A 19,199-nucleotide genomic window follows, 5' to 3' on the forward strand; every position below is an offset into this window, starting at 1 on the left:
AGCATGGCCCAGAGAGGGTATGAGTCTTCTGCTGCTTGATTCTATCCTTGGTTCCACTACCCCTTGCAGTATCCCTTGTGCACTTCTGATTTCCCAAACCTTATCTAAGGCAAGTGACAGCCAATATTTGTTGATTTTATAATCTCCAACTTTACCCTGGGTATTGCCTTGCTGCCATTGTGGCCTGATGTTTTGCTATTATAGCCTTGACCTCCATCTTCTATATGTCAGTGTTGTAGGCTCCGAGGTGCAAGCAAATTACTGATGGTGGAACCTCAGAAGCTGCTGCCCAGTTCTTTACTGGACCAAGTGTGTGTCAAGGTCACACAGCTATAGAAAGATAAGAGACTGCATTGGGACCTCACTCATTTGGCTACCCCTCTGGTTCTTTCCAGAGCTCGGTGCTGCCTCCTATGGAAAAAGCAGAGATGGAGCAAGGGAGAGAGATGCCCGCTGGGAGAGGTGAGCCCTTACCTAAGCGAGACCAGGAACCCAAAGGTCTCCAGCATCACTTCCACTTACCGGATCCTTTGGGCTGTGTACAGCTCACCAGAGCTAAAGTCATAAACACCTGAAAAACTAAACCTAAGACATCATATTGATCTTTGGGTTGGTGGGTGGGGGTCAGAGCTGTCACTCCATTGCTGATAAACGACGCAGAGATGGAACCCTGAATCACGAAGGCGTCTTGAGGTTTGGGCTCTGTTCTGGGCTCAAGGAGGAGGCTGGCACAGCCACTGTACATAATGCTGTGGCCAAGAGAACAGCCCTCCCCCAGGGGAGGCCACTGCAGATGAACATGGCTTCCCCATAAGGACTGTGTGGGCAGAGAGCAAGTGGGAAATATGCTCATGATGGTAATTCCACAGAGAACAACAGCAGCAGTGCCTCCTTGGTCCTTGCCCTTCGTCTTCCCTGGGCTGAGGGCTTCATGAGCTGTGCTAACAGGATTAAACACCCAGGTCTGGAGCTAATCATTCAGGTTTGAGTCTGGTTACTGGAATCTATTGCCAGTCTCTTGTATGGCCTTGGGGAGCCAACTTCATCTTTCTGACCCTGGACTTCTCTAGAAATACAATAAATAATCATTCCTATTCCCACCTTCTCAGGTTGCTTTGAGAATGAGAGAAGATGCTCACAACACATACCCTCAAGTCGTGACACCAGTAAGTGCTCAGAGTCCAAGTCCTTGTAACCCTCATGGAGGCCAGTGTAAGCACCATCATCACCTCAGCATCAGTCAGGGAGCTAAGACTTAGGGAACAATAGCAAGTTGCCCGATTCCCTGGTGGAGAAGCCCTGCCTCCCCAATGGGTGGGTCAGCAGGTTTGAAGAAGCACCATTTCTTTCTCAAATACACTCAGGGGTAGAAGGCCTTTGGGGCACTGGGGAAATAGGTTGTTTGGCCCAGGCACGTCACTGCATAGACTGAAGCTGCTCAGGCCTAGAGAGGCCACAGGTGCAGCCATTGCACAGCGAAGGGGTACCTCAGCTCTTGACCTCCAAACACTACCCCTTACATGCGTTTTACACAGGCGGAACCGGAGGCCCACAGAGGGTGGGTAGTTTGCCCGTGTGTCCTGGGGATCTGGTATTCAAGCCCAGGGTGCCTGGACCCAGGGCTTGAAGATCCTGATCAGTATTTTATTTCTGTCTCTGTTGGGGTTTGGGACTCCAAAAACACTTTCTCCATCTTGAGTCTATCTGGTGCCCCCAGAGTCCTGCTCCAACCCAGTAACCTCCGTAATGATAGACCAAGAAAATGGGTGAACACTACAAAGCAATGGTTTATTGTATTTTTAAATGTCTGGACTTTAAAAGCAAAAATGTCAATAATGTAGATTAAAATTAAAAGTATATATATGTCCATTACGTTATGCATAGCATAAAAAAACTGAAAACAATGAGAACATACACTTCCAGTATTAAAAATGACTCCAAAAAGTTAAAAAAAAGTCACAAAATGAGTGAAATTCCAACATATCTTTGTTTCACATTCTTTTGTAAAAGAATACTCACAATTCATAGAATAGGCAGAAAATATGAACAGACATTTTAGCAAAAATATAGATAGCAAATGCACATCTGAAATAGTCACGGTGACTCCTTACAGAAATGCAGTTCAAACACTAAGACAGCACTACACATTTATAAAAAGGGTCAAAATTAATAACAACTGATCAAACTAAATCACTCACTAGGATATGCAGGAAATGCAACTCTCATACACTGCTGGTGAGAATGCAAAAAGGTATAATCGTTTAGATCACAATTTACTAATTTAAGTTAAACACTGATCTACTCTATGACTCAGACTTTCCACTGAGTTATTGACAAAAGATTAAGTGAAACACATGTCCATATAAATAATTACACACAAATGTTTGTATCCTTATTTTCCATAGGCAAAAATTAGAAATACCCAAATGTCCATAAACAAATTAATGGGTAAACTAATAGTGTTATACTCAAAAACAAGAATATTTCTCAGAAAAAAAAAAAAAACACAAACCACCAAACACAAAACAAGCTACTTATATATCACTGATGATTCTACAATTATTTATGCAACATAAAAACAGGAAGGAAATAATTCAGACTCCTATTATATAAATCATAAAAAATAAGAGTTTTCTATTACAATGGAAAGTAAGTCAATGGTGACTCAGAGGACTGGGAAGACAGGTAGAGAAATTACTAAGAACATGAGGTAAATATGCAATGACACATATGCTCACTATCATGACTATGATGTTTCAGGGTCATCAGCATGTCAAAACTTACTGAAGACTACATTTCCAATATGTACAATTTATTACATGTAAATTATACTTTAATAAAGCTTTAAAAAATGATTCAAGATTAAAAATCTGTCCAACTCTTTTTGGAAAATAGGTTTTGCAACCCTACATTCACCGCACATTCTTGCCTTGTGGAGGCCAGTTTTGCTCAGTGAAAGAAAATATAGCAATCAAAGACTTTCCACTACTGCCAAAAAGACTGCTGACTGGGTCACAAAAGCTGCATCCCTGGACTACAGATCCCTGCTTTCTTGATCTGTTTTCCTCCCTGTGCAGCAATGGTCTTGAGGTGAACATCACTAGGCTACAGGAATCCAAAATACCTTTCAATTCTTTCCAATGACGACATAAGCTACACAAAATAGATATGCCGGGAGGTCCACAGATTTGTGCACACACCAGCTCTGCAGTCCTCACTGCAGAAGTATTTCTGTGTGCACTTTTAGAAGAGGCACATTCCATATAATTGGCTGTAGTCCCCTCCACTATTAAGCCAGTGTTTCTGCAGTAGTTCTGGTTTCCCCCTGACCCTTATGGCCTTACAACCAGTGACCACCACCTACAGAAATGTGGACATCAGGGCATATGGCTCTTTGCAGGACCTGAGGAAGAAGTTCCCCTCAACAGTGCTGGCGTCCTCTATGATATCCTCTGTGAACAAGGGAAAAACTTTCATGCTGCTCCTAGAAGGAACTGAGGTTCTCACACCTGATCTCCTGGGGGTGACCTCGGAGACTCCCAAAACTTATTGCATCCGGTCTCAAATCAGGACCAGAAAACCCTGCAGTTTTCCCTAGGAAGCCACGGGGAATACAAATTTAGCAAAAACTGGTAAGCTAATTTCTGCCACCATATTGACACCTTGAGATACACAGAAAGTTTGAGGCCCTCCTCCCCAATGAAAGTTGTTTACTCCTGCATGCTTGTAGACTTCAAAATTTTTAATAAACCACATACATGGTAAAGAGAACACCCAAAATTAAAGAGGACTTAAACAATAAGGACTTGTTACTGTACAAACCAAACCAATAGGGGCTAGCAGTTTTTGAGTTAGTGACTTGGAAGCTGGAAAATTAATCATACATATCTCTGGAGACCATGTCCCTGCAAACAGTGGTCCTAGGACAATATGGTGGTTCTCTAGGACAGTATGGGTCAGGTCCATGCCAGTTAGTCAGAAAAAAGGAAATGTGCGTCCCCCTAAGGACTCAGGTTACTCCTAATTTCCTTCAACAAATGAGAGCAGAGGTCATCTTCCCTGAGCACAATGGGGTGATGCCTGATGCATGTTGTGGAGACATGCCAACTGGTAGAAGTACATTGCTTTGGCCAAAGACTGGCAGTAATGTAAATCTGGAAAGAGCCCTAGGCAGTTTAGAAAATGCAACATAGCCACACTGCTTCCCACATAACTGAAACTTAAGGGAAATCTCCTTACTATTGGCATTTGGATGTAGTAGATTGAATTCAGACAAATGGTGCCTCACAGAGTTTCCTCTGGTACCATTACTCTGAACAAGGAAACTACATTCCTATGCATCTAAGGCCTTTCTCCAGTGTGAACTCTCCGATGCTGAGAAAGATTAGATTTTCGACTAAAAGATTTCCCACATTCACTGCAGTCATAAGGCCTCTCTCCTGTGTGAACTCTCTGATGATAATGTAGGGTGGAACGAGAGGTAAAAGATTTCCCACACTCATTGCATTCAAAAGGCCTTTCTCCTGTGTGAACTCTCCGGTGAATAATGAGATGAATTCTTTGGGTAAAGGATTTTCCACATTCACTGCACTCATGAGGCCTTTCTCCTGTGTGAACTCTGCGATGTCGAATCAGTATGGAGCTATTGGTAAAAGATTTCCCACATTCACTACACTCGTAAGGCCTTTCTCCAGTGTGAACTCTCTGATGATAACCAAGGGCAGAGACAGAAGTAAAAGATTTCCCACATTCACTGCACTCATAAGGCCTTTCTCCAGTGTGAACTCTCCGGTGTTTAGAGAGGTATGAATTTTGACTAAATGATCTCCCACAATCACTACACTCATAAGGCTTTTCTCCAGTGTGAACTCTCTGGTGTTGATTCAACTGGGAACTATCCCTAAAAGATTTCCCACATTCACTGCAGTCAAAAGGCCTTTCTCCTGTGTGAACTCTCTGATGACAACGGAGGGCAGAGGTAGAAGTAAAAGACTTCTCACATTCTCTGCACTCGTAAGGCCTTTCTCCAATGTGAACCTTCTGATGATAACGGAGGGCAGAGCCAGACGTAAATGATTTTCCACATTCACTGCACTCATAAGGCCTTTCTCCTGTGTGAACTCTCTGGTGTATATTGAGGTGATTTCTTTGGGTAAAGGATTTCCCACATTCACTGCACTCATAAGGTCTTTCTCCTGTGTGAACTCTACGGTGTCGAATAAGTATTGGTCCATTAGTAAAAGATTTCCCACATTCACTACACTCATAAGGTTTTTCTCCAGTGTGAACTCTCTGATGATAACAGAGTGCAGAGCCAGAGGTAAAAGATTTTCCACATTCACTACATTCATAGGGCCTTTCTCCGGTGTGAACTCTCTGGTGTTGAGAGAGGTAAGATTTGTGGCTAAAAGATTTTCCACATTCACTACATTCATAAGGCCTTTCTCCAGTATGAACTCTTCGGTGTATGATGAGGTGATTTATTTGGGTAAAAGATTTCCCACAATCATTACACTCATATGGTCTCTCTCCTGTATGAATTCTTTGATGATAACGGAGGCCAGAACTAGACGTAAAAGACTTCCCACATTCACTACACTTATAAGGTTTTTCTCCAGTATGAATTCTCTGATGATAACGGAGTGCAGAGCTAGAAGTAAAAGATTTGCCACATTCACTACATTCATAAGGCCTTTCTCCTGTATGTACTCTCCAATGTTCAATAAGATCAGATTTTCGTCTAAAAGATTTCTCACATTCAGTACACTCATAACTCACTTCTCCAGTGTGAATTGTACGTTGTCGAATAAGGATGGAGTTCTGGCTAAAAGACTGAGCACATATACGGCAAACATAACAATTTTCTTCAGTGTGATTTCTCTGAGGATAAATGAGGACAAATTTTTGGCTAAACGATTTCCCACATTTGCTGCATTTATACTGCCTTGGCCCAGTATGAATTCTTCGATGTTGACTAAGGGTTGAGCTTCCCCTAAAGGATTTTCCACAGTCACTACACACATGAAGCCTATCACCATTGTGGACCCTCTGATGAATTATAAGCGAGGACTTGTACCTGAATGTTTTTCCACATTCAGGGCACACAAAACACTGTCTTCCAGTGTGGACACCCTCGTCCTGACCAAGTGTGTGTTTGGGACCAAAGGGTTTCCTGCATTCCTCCCAGGTGTTATGATGTTTTAAGCTTTGAGAAGTCACCCCAGACTCAGTGATTTTATTCTCCCCAGTATGAGTGGACTGGTGTTGGAGATGTTCTGAGGGGGCCAAGAGGTCCTCTTCAACTACCTCACAGGTGAAGGACTTTCCTGAATCATGGAAATTGCTGCTCTTCACAAATGATGCCCTGTCCACACTGCTTACAAAGGGTTTTTCTCCCACCTGCTGCTTCTCATGCTGCTGAAGGTCTGCACTGGAATAAATTTGTTTCACACATGTCCCATATTTGAAAAATTTCTGACTCTTTTGTTTTCCCTGGTGCCCAACCAAGTGGAAAATATTTCTCAAAACTGAACTACACATCTCACAGGGGTGGGTCTTCTGGGGAGACCGAGGTTCCTTCTGAGTCCAGGGCTGTGACACACCTACAGAAATGCTTTGTTCAAAGAGTGCCTCTGCATCCTCTACTCCACAGCAGCAACCTAAATACAAAGAAACACTTGTGAAGAACACATTGACTTTACTGGAAGAGGGCAACCCAATTATGAATATATAAATGAAAACAACAACAAAAAAAAGGAAACCAAAAACAAACACGGTAACTATTCTTATGTCAAAGTAGACTTTAAAAAAAAAAAAGTATACTTTAAAGTAAAAAACTGGGACGCCTGGGTGGCTCAGTGGTTGAGCGTCTGCCTTCAGCTCAGGGCATGATCCCGTGGTCCCAGGATTGTGTCCCACATGGGGCTCCCTATATGGAGTCTGCTTCTCCCTCTGTCTGTCTCTGCCTCTCATGAATAAATAAATAAAATCTTAAAAATAATAAGAAAAATTTAAAATAAAAAAGTCAAAAACTATCACAAGAGACAAAAAAGGTCATTTCAGAATGATAAAGAAGTAAATTCACCAAGAGGATATAACAAGTATATATGTACCAAATATCCAAGCACCTATTAAGCAAATACTAACAGATCGGAATTCAGAAATAGCAATGCAGTAACAGTAGAGGACTTCAACAACCCAGTAGCAACAATAGACGGATGATCCAGACAGAAAAATCAGTAAGGAAATGTTGGATTTGAACTGCACTTAATACCAAAGGCATCTAATAGACATAAAACAGATGCCTTTCAGCTGTAGCAGAATATACATTCTTTTCAATTACACATAGAAGATTCTCTAGGACTCTTACCTGTTAGGTCATGAAACAATTTTTAACATTTAAGAAGACTGAAATTATATCAAGTTTCTTTTCCAACTACAACATATGAAACTAGAAGTCATTAACAAAAGGAAGGCTGGAAAATAGCACAAACCTGTGGAATTTAAACAACATTCTGAACAATGGGTCAAAGAAGAAATTAAAAAATATATGTATACAAATGAAAATAGAAAAATAGAAACGCAACACATGAAAATTTATAAGAAGCAAGAAAATCAGTTATAAGAGGGAAGCTTATAGTAATAAACATCTACATTAAGAAAAAAGAAAAATCTCAAAACAACTTAATATCTCAATGTATGAGGAAAAAAAACAAAACAAATTACGGTCAAAGCAAAAAGAAGAAAATAACAAACACCAGATCAGAAATAAATGAAATAGACACTAGACAAACAATAGAAGGAGCACCTAGGTGGCTCAGTGGTTGAGCATCTCCCTTTGGTACAGGTCATGATCCTGGGGTCCTGGGATCAAGTCCTGCATCAGGCTATCTGTGAGGAGTCTGACTCCCTCAACCTATGTCTCTCTCTCTGTGTCTCTCATGAATAAATCTTAAAAAAAAAAACAATAGAAAAGACCCATGAAACTAAGAGTCGGGTTTTGGAGAATATAAACAAATTGACAACCTTTAGTTAGATTAAGAATAAAAGAGAAAAGACTCAAAATCAGAAATGAAAGAGGAAACATCACAATTGATACTGCAGGAATACAATCAAGAGACCACAATGAACAACTACATGCCAACAAATTGGATAATCTAAAAGAAATGGATAAATTCACAGAAACATACAACCTGTCAAACCTCCACCTCCCTCTCAAAAGAAAGAAACATACAACATGCCAATACTAAATAATGAAGAAATAGAAAATGTGAATAGACTCGTAACTGGTAGGAGAAATCTCCTAACAAAGAAAAGCCCAGGACCAAACAGAACCATGGAGAATTCTACTACGTATTTAAAGAATTAACACCATCTTTTTTTTTAAAAAAAAAGATCTATTTATTTTATTTTTTTAAAGATTTTATTTATTTATTCATAAGAGACACACACAGTGAGAGCGAGAGTGAGAGAGAGGGGCAGAGACACATGCAAGGAGCATGATGTAGGACTCGATCCTGGGACTCCAGGATCACACCCTAAGCTGAAGGCAGGTGCTAAACCACTGAGCCACCCAGGGAGCCTAAATATCTATTTATTTTAGAGAGAGAAAAAAAGCATGAGCAGGAAGAGGGACAGAGGGAGAGGGCAACAGAGAATATCAGGCAGACTCTCCACTGAGCATGGAGCCTGACGCCAAACTCAATCTCATGACCCTGAGATCATGACCGCAGTTGCAATCAACAGTCGTATGCTCAACCAACTGACCCATCCAGGTTCCCCACCATCCTTCTTAAAGTTCTCAAACAACAACAACAACAACAACAAGAAAACTGAAGAGGGAACACTTCTAAACTCATTTTATAAGGCCTGATATCAAAGCCATTTTAAGACAACATAAAAGAAAATTAGGCTAATATCTCTGATGAACATAAATGCAAAACTCTTGCAAACCAAATCCAAAAGCACATTACACAACATATACTACAATAATCAGGACTTATCCCTGAGATCCAAGGAGAGTTCGACATGTGCAAATCAAAACATGATACACCACCTTAAGTAAATAATGGTTTAAAGGGTAAAAATCATATAACCATATCAACAAATGTAGAAAAAGCACCTGGCAAAATTCAATATCCTTTTATAATGAAAATCATCAACAAATCAGATACATATTTAATATTTTATTTACTCATGAGAGACAGAGAGATGGGATGCCAAATAAAGAGATCATCTAAAATAGGAAAAAGAGAGAGAGAGAGAGAGAGAGAGAGAGAGGGGCAGAGACAGAGGAAGAAGCAGGCTCCCCGTGGAGCAGGGAGCTCAATGTGGGACTAGATCCCAGGATCCTGGAATCACGACCCGAGCCAGAGACAAATGCTTAACAGACTGAGCCACCAAATAAGCAAAGAACCTCAACATATCTGACAGGCGCACAGCTAACATCATATTCAATAATCAAAAGCTAAGAGATCCCTCCCAAACCTCCCCACCCCCAGCATCAGGAACAAGACAAGGTGCCCAGTCTCTTCACTTTTATTCAACATAATACTGAAAGTCCTAGCCCTGAGTAATTAAGAAAAAGAAAGGCACCTGGGTGGGCTTAGTTAAGTATCTACCTTCACCCTCTACCCCCCTTCACCCCTGCTCATCCTCACTTGTACTCTTGCTCCCCCTCTCAAATATTTTTTAAAAAAAGAAGAAAAAGAGATAAAAGGCATCCAAATCAGAATGGAAGAAGTAAAACTGTCTTTTTCCAGTGACATAATCTTACATATAGAAAACTAAAGAATCTACCAAAACACTGTTAGAATAAATGAATTCAGTATAGTTGCAGGATTAAAAAAAAATCAATATACAAAACTAAGCTGCATTTATATACACTAAAATAAAGCTCTCCGAAAACAAATTGAGAAAACAATCCCACTTAAAGTAGTATCAAAAAGAGTAAAATACTCAGGACACCTGGGTGGCCCAGTGGTTGGGCATCTGCCTTCATCTCAGGTTGTGGTCCCAGGGTCCTGGGATCGAATCCCGCATCAGGCTCCCCACAGGAAGCCTACTTCTCCCTCTGCCTACGTTTCTGCCTCTGTGTTTCTCATGAACAAATAAAATCTTAAAAAACAATAATAAAATAAATGGTGATGGAAAAACTGGGTATCTACATGGAAAAAAGAAAAAAGGAGATCCCCACCTTGGCTCTTAAAATAAGAGGGAAGGTGTAGGGAAAACTTGGCCAAGCCCAGCTATCTTGAGAAGCTAGACTACCTACTGGTAAATGTGGACATTCTAGGCTTACATTCACTCCACCACCAAGATTTCCATATGTATTTTGGGGGACCAGAGCACTGTGATGAAGCCAAGGCTGTCGATATTCCCCACACAGACACTGAGGCACTGAAGAAACTTAACAAGAATAAAAGATTAGCCAAGAAGCTGGCCTAGAAGTATGATGCATTTTTGCCTTCAGAATCTCTGATCAAGCAGATCCCACAAATCCTGGGCTGAGGCCTGAATAGGGCTAACAAGTTCCCTTCCTTGCTAACTTACAATGGGAACACGGTGGCCAGTGTGGATGAAGTTAAATCCACAATCAAATTCTAGATGAAGAAGGTCCTTGTCTGGCAGTGGTAATGGCCATATGAAGATATGAGCTTGTGTACAACATCCACTTAGCTGCCACTTTTCTGAAGTCAACGCTCAAGAAGAATTGGCAGAACATGTGGGCTTTATACATTAAGAGCACCATGGGCAAGACCCAGAGCCTCTACTAAGACACAGCTTAATAAATCTTAGTGTTGGAAAATAAATAAATAAATAAATAAATAAATAAATAAATAAATAAATAAATAAATCTTAGTGTTGGGACTCCTGGGTGGCTCAGCAGTTGAGCGTCTGCCTTCAGCTCAGGGTGTGATCCTGGGGTTCCGGGATCGAGTCCCACATCAGGCTTCCTGCATGGAGCCTGCTTCTCCCTCTACCTCTCTCTCTCTGTGTCTTTCATGAATGAATGAATAAAGTCTTAAATAAAATAAAAAACTGAAAAAAAAATGGGCAAAGGACCTCAAAAAACCTTTATCCAAAGATACACAAATGGCCAACGGGTACATGAAAAGATGCTCAACACCACTAATATAAGAAAAATGCAAATCTAAATAACAATATGCCTCACGCCTATTAGGATGGCTATTATCAAAAAGCAAGATATAACAAGTGTTGGTGAGGAATGTGAAAAAAAAGGAAATCCTTATATAAAGTCGGTAAGATAAATTGGTACAGGCATTGGTAAAGAACGGAAGATCTTTAAGAAATAAAAATAGGGGTGCCTGGCTGGCTTAGTTGGAAGAGCATGTGACTTTTGATCTCTGGATTCTGAGTTTGAGCCCCACACTGGGTACAGAGATTACTTAAAAATAATGTAAAAAATCTTTAAAAAAAATTAAAAGTAGATCATATGGTTCAACAATCCCACTTCTCTGTACATGTCCAAAGGAACTGAAATCAGTATTTCAAAAAGATATTTGCACTCCTGTGTTAACTGCAGCATTATTCACAATAGCCAAGGTATGTTAATAACCTAAGTATCTTTCTATGGATGAACAGACATAGCCTGGTATATATACACAATGGAGTATGGTTCAGCCATAAAAAAAGGAAATCATGCATTTATGATAACATGGATAAACTTGGAGAACATAATGCAAAGTGAAATAAGTCAGGGAAAGACAAATACTATGTGGAATTACTAATTAATTACTAATTACTAATACTATGTGGAAATACTAATGTGGAATTTAAAAAAAAAGTTCAACACCTAGAAGCAAAGAGTGGAATGCCAGGGGCTGGAGATACTGGTCAGTTACAAGATGATTAAGCTCTGTGAATCTAATGTACAGCATGATGATTATAGTTAATAATAATGCTATGTTGTATACTTAAATTTGCTAAGAGAATAGCAAGTGTTCTTACACATACACAAAAGGTAAATATGTAAAGTGATGGATATGTTTAAGTTCATTGTAATACTTATTTTATAATGTATATGTTATCAGGTCATAACACTGTATACTTTAAATATATACAATATTATTTGTCAATTATACCTTTATAGAGCTGGTAAAAAGAAAAAAGAAATCTGAATACCATAAATAGAACAGTACAGAATAGTCTTAAAAGACAGTCCATGGTCCAGATAGATAATGACCATGATAATTCCCAGCACAGGGAAACACAATGAAATGTCAGATAAAAAAAAAAAAGGAAACAAAACCAGGGACACAAAAGTAACACAGACCTAGAGAAATAACCTGGCCAGGGAGGGGATAAACAAGATGCCATCCACTAGTCTCACTCCAAGACTACTGAACTCAAATTCTTCCTGTGAGGGTTCAGTACAGTCAGTGTTGGGGAGAGAAGAGGGCAGAGCAAAAAACACAACCCTACAAAGGACAGCATCTATCCAAGAAACTGCTGAAGCAAGCAGTATCTATGGTCTAAATACTCAAAAGGACAGAGCATCCCCTGAGAAAAGAAGGGTCTGGGGAAATGTGAAACTTAGTTTACATCACTGGAGAAAGGGAGGGTCTTACCTAGTGAGGATATAAGTACAAAGTTCTCCAGCATTACATCGTGGTACAGGAGTCTCTGAGCCTCATCAAGGAGATCCCACTCCTCCCGGGAGAAATACACAGCAACATCCTCAAAGGTCACGCCACCCTGTCAAGAATGGGACAAAACCATGAATATTCTCTCTCTGAGAACGCATAATCCATCTCCCATACATCTATTCCACATGTATCCTCCTCTGGAACTCCCTACCCCAGAGGAGGTACCAGGCCCTATCACCAGTGATGCCTCTCCTCTCTTCATGATCTAATTCACCACTGTACATAGCCCTCAGCAACAATAGGCAAGGAGGCAGAGATATGCCATGTAAGCTCTGGGCCTGGCCTGGAGGGCTCCGTCCCTTCTACAAACCAATTTCCCTACATCTCACAGATTATACATGTAAGATACAGCCATGGGGGCTCATGCTTCACCCTGAGGTCCCCAATACTAGGGCTCTAGGGTCTTCAGCTCATACTTACTGTCAATGTACACATAATTCAGTAGGCCAAACCTATCTCACATCTTTGGATACCTCAAATGCACTCTCACTGCTCTGCCTTCTCCATACCCCACACCACAGGCATGACCCCTGGACTCACCCATGCACTGGGCACACTGCATCCAGGGTGCCTGAAAACTTCAAACATGATCTAATATAGCTCCTATCCTTCGATAGATCCCACTGACAAAGAAAGGCCCAAGGGCTGCTTTGAAGGGCCTGCTCATCTACCTGTGATCTTTGCTTCTATATCAGTCACCCAGAACCACAAGTAAATTTTAGATACCTGTGACCTCTGTGCTGCTCTTGCTGTCTCCTCAGCAGCAATTACCCTCCTTCCTTCACATAACCTTCATTAAAAGCATATCAAAACCCCTCTGGTCTCCATGCTAGGCACAGAGACCCTCACAAATGAACAAATTTCCCCAAACCTTATCCACCAGCAATACTAGAACACCACAGACGCCATAAAAGTTCACCACAAAATTCTGGTGAACCTGAACAGTAGTGAATAAACAGCAGGTCTGGACTCAGCATCATCTTGATTCAATTTCTACTCTGCCTCCATAGCCATCTCTCGTCCACTCATCCCAGGGAAGTCTTGGCTGCCTGCCAGATCATCCTCTCCCACACTGTTCCCATTATCAAATTTCTCTCTTGACATGCACCCTCTTCTTTCTAATTCACTAATAGCATTGCCACCATGACACCAGAACCTGCATGATCCCTCCTATATGTAATCCAAATCTCCACCCTCCTCCACACTATAACCATTATTCTTGGACATCTCCAACCTGGACCTCTCCCCCGATTCCCGACCTGTATGTTCAATGGCCCATTTGATGCTTTTACTCAGTTCTCTGAAATATCTCAGACTCTGAACAGAGCCAAAAACCTTAAGATATTCCCAATGAAAATAACCTACCACCAACTTCCCATCCCAGTTGATGGACATTCCATACCTTCAGCTGCTAGGACCAAAAAGCCCAGAGATCCTCCCTGACTCCTCTCTCTCCCTCATCTACAACATCCAAAAGTCTACTTGGCCCTTCTTAAAAAATGGACAGAAGTCCAACTCCTTCCACCTCCACAACCACCACTTCTATCCATCAGTACTTGCTTGGATTATAGCAATTGTCTCCTCCTTGGCTCCCTGTCTCCTTCTTTAACCCCATAATCCGTTCTCCACTGTGCAGCCACATGGAGCCTGTTAAACCTGGGTATCACAACTCTTTCCTCCTAAGTTTATGACTTCCCTAACAGATGCCCAGGTTCTCAGGCACCCGCATTACAGGCCTGATTCCTGATCTCCTGCTCTTTGTTCTTAATAGAAAGAATGAAGACCTGCTATACTATTTCTAACTCAGGCACACCAAGTATTTACAAACAGGTATCTGTTCCTGGGATAACATTTTACACCTGTTTACATCTGCTGACAAACCGGGAACACCTCCATTAACCCTTGGCCTGCATTCAGGACCCTGAACTCGGGATATCTCGAAGGTCCCAGACCCAATTGCTAGGAAAATACTTGAAAGTTTCAGGCTACCACAATCTAATACATCATGCGGGTGGTCTCAGAGCAAGCGAAGGACTGGGAAACCCTCTCCCTCCTTGTGTAGGTGCCATAAGTGCCTTTTCAGCCTCCAGAAACTGTAGGAAGAGGAAGGCAACCAGCTGACCTGCTAATGGACTAACCTCTGTGTCTCGGTTTTCCTCCTACCAGATCTGCGACCTTGGACAAGACTCCACTCCCAGGGCCTGCTTGTCTTCATCACCCCCATTCCAATCCGTTCTCTCTCTTTAGCAGCTTTTGGAAAGCTGTTTACAGCCTCACCCAAACTGTGTCCCTCTTCTCTTCACGACTCTCCAGGGTCCTCGGAAAAAAGTACCACACCTCGGGCCGCCAGGCCCGGGATGACCCCGCCTCACGCTCCCTGTTCCCCGACTGCAGAGTCCTCCCGCCTTAGCACCCCCTCCCAACCTCTGCCTCAGCCCGCCCCTCCACCGCAGCCGGCTCCCGCACGCCAACGCGCCGGCGCTCACACACGAGAACCCCGCCCACCGGCGCCTGCCTGTCCCGGGCACCCGGGCCTGGGCCGCAGTGACGCGAACGGGCGTCCCGCGCTCGGGCCTAGAGGGTCCAGGTGGGGAGGGCCCCGGGGACGAGCGTTTACCTGCGCTGGAGCCCTGGGCGCGGCTGCCGCCATTGGACTCGGGGGGGGGAGGGGGTACGGCGGACACCGGGGCTGGAGATCCCTGTCCGAGCCCACGTGCGGAGCAGCCCGGGCGGCGTCGCCGAGCTGTGGACCCAAAGATGTGCGGCGGGGACAGCGCCTCCTCCCGCCCTTTCTCTGGTCCCGTTACCACAATCCAGACCCGGAGCTCCAGAACCTCTGACCGAGTGAAAGAATCAACGAGAAGCAGACCAGGATGACGATAAGCCAGAATTGGTGCGCACGCTCGGAAATCCCTCATATTGGTCCCTCATTGGCTCATGGCTGCGGCCTCCCATCGCAGAGTCTTCTGGGAGTTGTAGTACTTGCAAAGGGCGTTCTACCAGATGTTCCAGGAGGCAGCCTGAGAATGCTAGTGGTGCTCCTGCGTCAAAGCAAGGAGGGATTTTGCTCGTTGTTAAACGCGGCTTGCAGACGTTTTTCGACTCTACAGAGTTCAGCCTGCTCCCAGAGGATAAAAATATTTAAGATGCTCCGAAATCTTCTACCTACATCTCATTCCATAGAATCGTTCAGACGTTAAGAGTTCACCCGTGGCTGGAAACGTTCTGGTATTGTTCTTCAAATGTATATAGCTTGAAGCATTCATTACTCAGTTTTGTATTGTGTTTGTTAGGAAGGAAAAAAAAAGACTTAACCCAGGCCCATAACAGAAGAGGAAGAAAAGGCATGTTAGGCTGCTGCCCTCAAGCTGGTGGGCAAACAGGATTTATTTCTGGTTCCCACAAAAAAGTCCACTACCTGCGTCTTCAGTGATTTTGACAAGTGGAAGCAAAATTAGAAGCTCTATAATAAATCCTCTAAATTTTGTAAAAAGCTAATTTATACTGTGTAGCCTTTAAAAAAAAGATTTTATTTTTAGGGGCACCTGGGTAGGGCAGTTGGTTGACATCCCCTGCTATTGTGTTGGCTCAGGTAATGATCTCAGGGTCCTGAGATCCAGTCCTGACTGGGGCTCACTCTGATCCTGCAGTCGGCTAGGGATTAAAAAAAAAAATTATTTTATTTTAAAAAAGATTTTATTTATTTATTCATGAGAGACACACAGAGAGAGAGAGAGAGAGAGAGAGAGAGAGAGAGAGAGAGAGAGGCAGGGACATGGGCAGAGGGAAAAGCAGGCCCCATGCAGGAAGCCCGATGTGGGACTCGATCCTGGGATTCCAGGATCATGCCCTGGGCCAAAGGCAGGTGCTAAACCGCTGAGCCACCCAGGGATCCCAATTTTATTTTTAAGTAATCTCTACACCCAAGGTAGGGCTGGAACCCACAACTATAAGGTCAAAAGTCACATGCTCCACTGACTGAGCCAACTAGGTAGGTGTGCTTGTAGCCTTTTTATAATTGTATCAAGTATGTCCCCTAACTGTATCTTTTTGGATGTCCACTTTATTTGGTGAGGAAAACACATTAAATGACAATTGTATTAGTCTACTAGGACTGCTATAACAAAATATTATGGACTGAAGTAGCTTAATCAACAGAAATTTTCTTACATTCTGGATGTTAGAAGTTGAAGGTGTCAACAGGTTTGGTTTCTTCTGAGGCCTCTCTCCTTGGCTTGTGGATGACCATCTTCTTGTGCTCTCATAGGGCCCTTTCTTCCCTGTGAACATACCCCTGGTGTCTATTCTTCTTAGAAGGAATTAGGTCCTCATGAAATAATGCCCCACCCTTATGATTTCATTTAACTTTGCCCCTACAAATGCTCTTTCTCCAAATATATATTCTGGCTTAGGGTTTCAACATATTAATATTACGTTAATGTTTTAGTGGTAATGAAAGGCAAATGACTTACTAAAGGCATGTAATAAAGAGCCAACTTTTTGAAAGTATCATCCAGGTGCCAGTGGTTCACAATAATTACTAAAATCGACTTTGATAAAAACATAATTTCCAAAAACTTCCTATAAATACTGTAAATGCTCTTTTAAGATTTAAAACAAACCTTCAATTAAAACAGATATTAAAAAGTGGTAAAATGTAGTTTAATAAATTTAATTGAATACTTAAAATTGTATCATTAACAGTACTGTTTATCTCACCTGATTAATCCTTCACAAACCCATCATCTCCTTTACCAAAAGTTTTGATCATTCTGACAGTTCAGGTGTACTCTGATACCTGGTAAAGCCTCAACTACTTTCTATGCTGTTATTCTCACCACTGTCCCCACCATACATTGTACTATGAATGCACTGATCTTCCTTCAGCTGTTTGAATTCCACATGTGCCCTTCCAACTCAGAGTATTCCCAGGTCTTTTTTTTCCTCTCCAAATGATATCCCCCCTTCCTGCCAACTATGCTTTGTTAATTAGAATGAATCTTTTAAGTGTCAGCATAAATTTCTAATCAGAAGTGGTATTATACTCTCAAGTCCTATATTCTAAATATTCCCAATGCTGTATCATAAAATTATCTGAACTCTAGTGAACAACATTATACAATTTTAGAAAATTATTTTTGAATGAGTAGCATTCCTGTTTTATACACTATAAGCAATATAGAGCAGTATCATGATCTTTGTTATTCACCTTTGAATCAAAATATCCCAGAATGTTTTTTAAAAGATTTATTAGAACACAAGCATGGGAGTGGCAGGCAGAGAGAGAAGCAGGATCCCCACTGATCAGGAAGCTCGATATGGAGCTCAATCCCAGGGTCCTGAGATCATGACCTGAGTGCAAGGCAGATGCTTAATTCACTGAGCCACCCACGCACCAAAATATCCCAGAATATTAAATGACATAAAGTCTGAGCCCACAAATATATGAAGTTTACTGAAAAAATGGCAGATGTCCTAGAGAGAACTTTAGGAACTACACTTGAAGCATTTGGTTTTCTTGCCCAGCAGGCAAAATATAACTGAAAGACCTGGGTGTCACTGCCAAAGAGCATGAAGGAATGAATGTCACAGAGCCTGAAGAGACAAGAGTAGGTATTCATCAGACCATGGTGTAGGTTCATTATTAGGGTTATTAAAAAAAAAATAGAACAGTATAAAACAACAAAGTATAAAACAACAAACATTCACCAGGATGAGAATGGTTAAGTGGCTTTTGTCTCACAGGATAAGAATGCTGCTTATGGGAAAGGATGTTATGTATGTGTTGGGTTCTCCGCTTGTGTCTGTACAGAAGTACTTTGGACTACTTGGTAGATCATGAAGCAAGAACATGAAATGTTCACAAAGAACAACATGAATGTGGGTGCCTGGGTGTCTCAGTCAGTTAAGTGTCTGTTTTCTGCTCAGGTCATGATCCCAGGGTCCTGGGTTGGAGTTCCACATTGGGCTCCTTGCTCAGAGCAGAGTCTGCTTCTCCGTCTCTCTCTGCCCCTCCCCTGCTTGTGCTCTCTCTCACAAAAATAAATAAAATCTTAAAAGAACATAAATGCATATACTGTGATGATACATCTTTCTTGAATGCCTGAAAGACAATATCCATGAGGTTTTTTTGGTATTTTTCCTTTGTATTGGTCCAGTCCATTCATAGCAATACATGAATTTAGTAGCAGTTACAGGACCCAGCAGAGGAAAGAGTAAAATCCAGTGCATTTTGGGGACATCATTCTTAGCTCCACCCACCTCATAATACTGAGGCAAAGCCTACTGGCCCGGAAGCCACCTGAGACAGATTCTTCTGGCCCTCTGTGAAAATAAAGGACAAGTATATGTCCAACATCACTCAGAAAATATTTCCTTCCAAAGCTGCCATTGTCTTAAGGAACTCCTTGGAGAGAAGCCCTAAGGAGTTGCCAAAACAAATTGTTTAATCAAATCTCTTAACAGAAGCAGAGAAGTGGTAGAAGCAGGAAATGTACTGGATGGAAGAGTGAAGTGTAATTGTTTCAAAGT

At 41.9% G+C, this 19,199-nt stretch overlaps 1 protein-coding gene across 6 annotated transcripts in view; it reads right to left on the reverse strand.

Annotated features, from left to right (window-relative positions):
* Positions 1-19,199, reverse strand: part of LOC112908827 (uncharacterized) — a 62,836-nt gene that overhangs the window by 30,994 nt on the left and 12,643 nt on the right. For 2 of the 6 annotated variants that reach the window (XM_072762351.1, XM_072762489.1), the window contains exons 2-5: positions 16,839-16,948; positions 15,286-15,709; positions 12,591-12,717; positions 1,768-6,659 (exon numbers count right to left, since the gene is read on the reverse strand). In XM_072762351.1, the coding sequence (XP_072618452.1) occupies positions 4,342-6,659; positions 12,591-12,717; positions 15,286-15,318 (2,478 nt within the window). In that variant the 5' untranslated portion in view covers positions 15,319-15,709; positions 16,839-16,948 and the 3' untranslated portion in view covers positions 1,768-4,341. Of the gene's footprint in view, positions 1-1,767; positions 6,660-12,590; positions 12,718-14,806; positions 15,710-16,838; positions 16,949-19,199 lie in introns of those variants that run through there. The other 4 variants (XM_072762564.1, XM_072762051.1, XM_072762406.1 and 1 more) reach the window with 4 other exon arrangements.

This window comes from Vulpes vulpes, chromosome 1 (assembly GCF_048418805.1).
Source record: "Vulpes vulpes isolate BD-2025 chromosome 1, VulVul3, whole genome shotgun sequence".
Classification (NCBI taxonomy): domain Eukaryota; kingdom Metazoa; phylum Chordata; class Mammalia; order Carnivora; family Canidae; genus Vulpes; species Vulpes vulpes.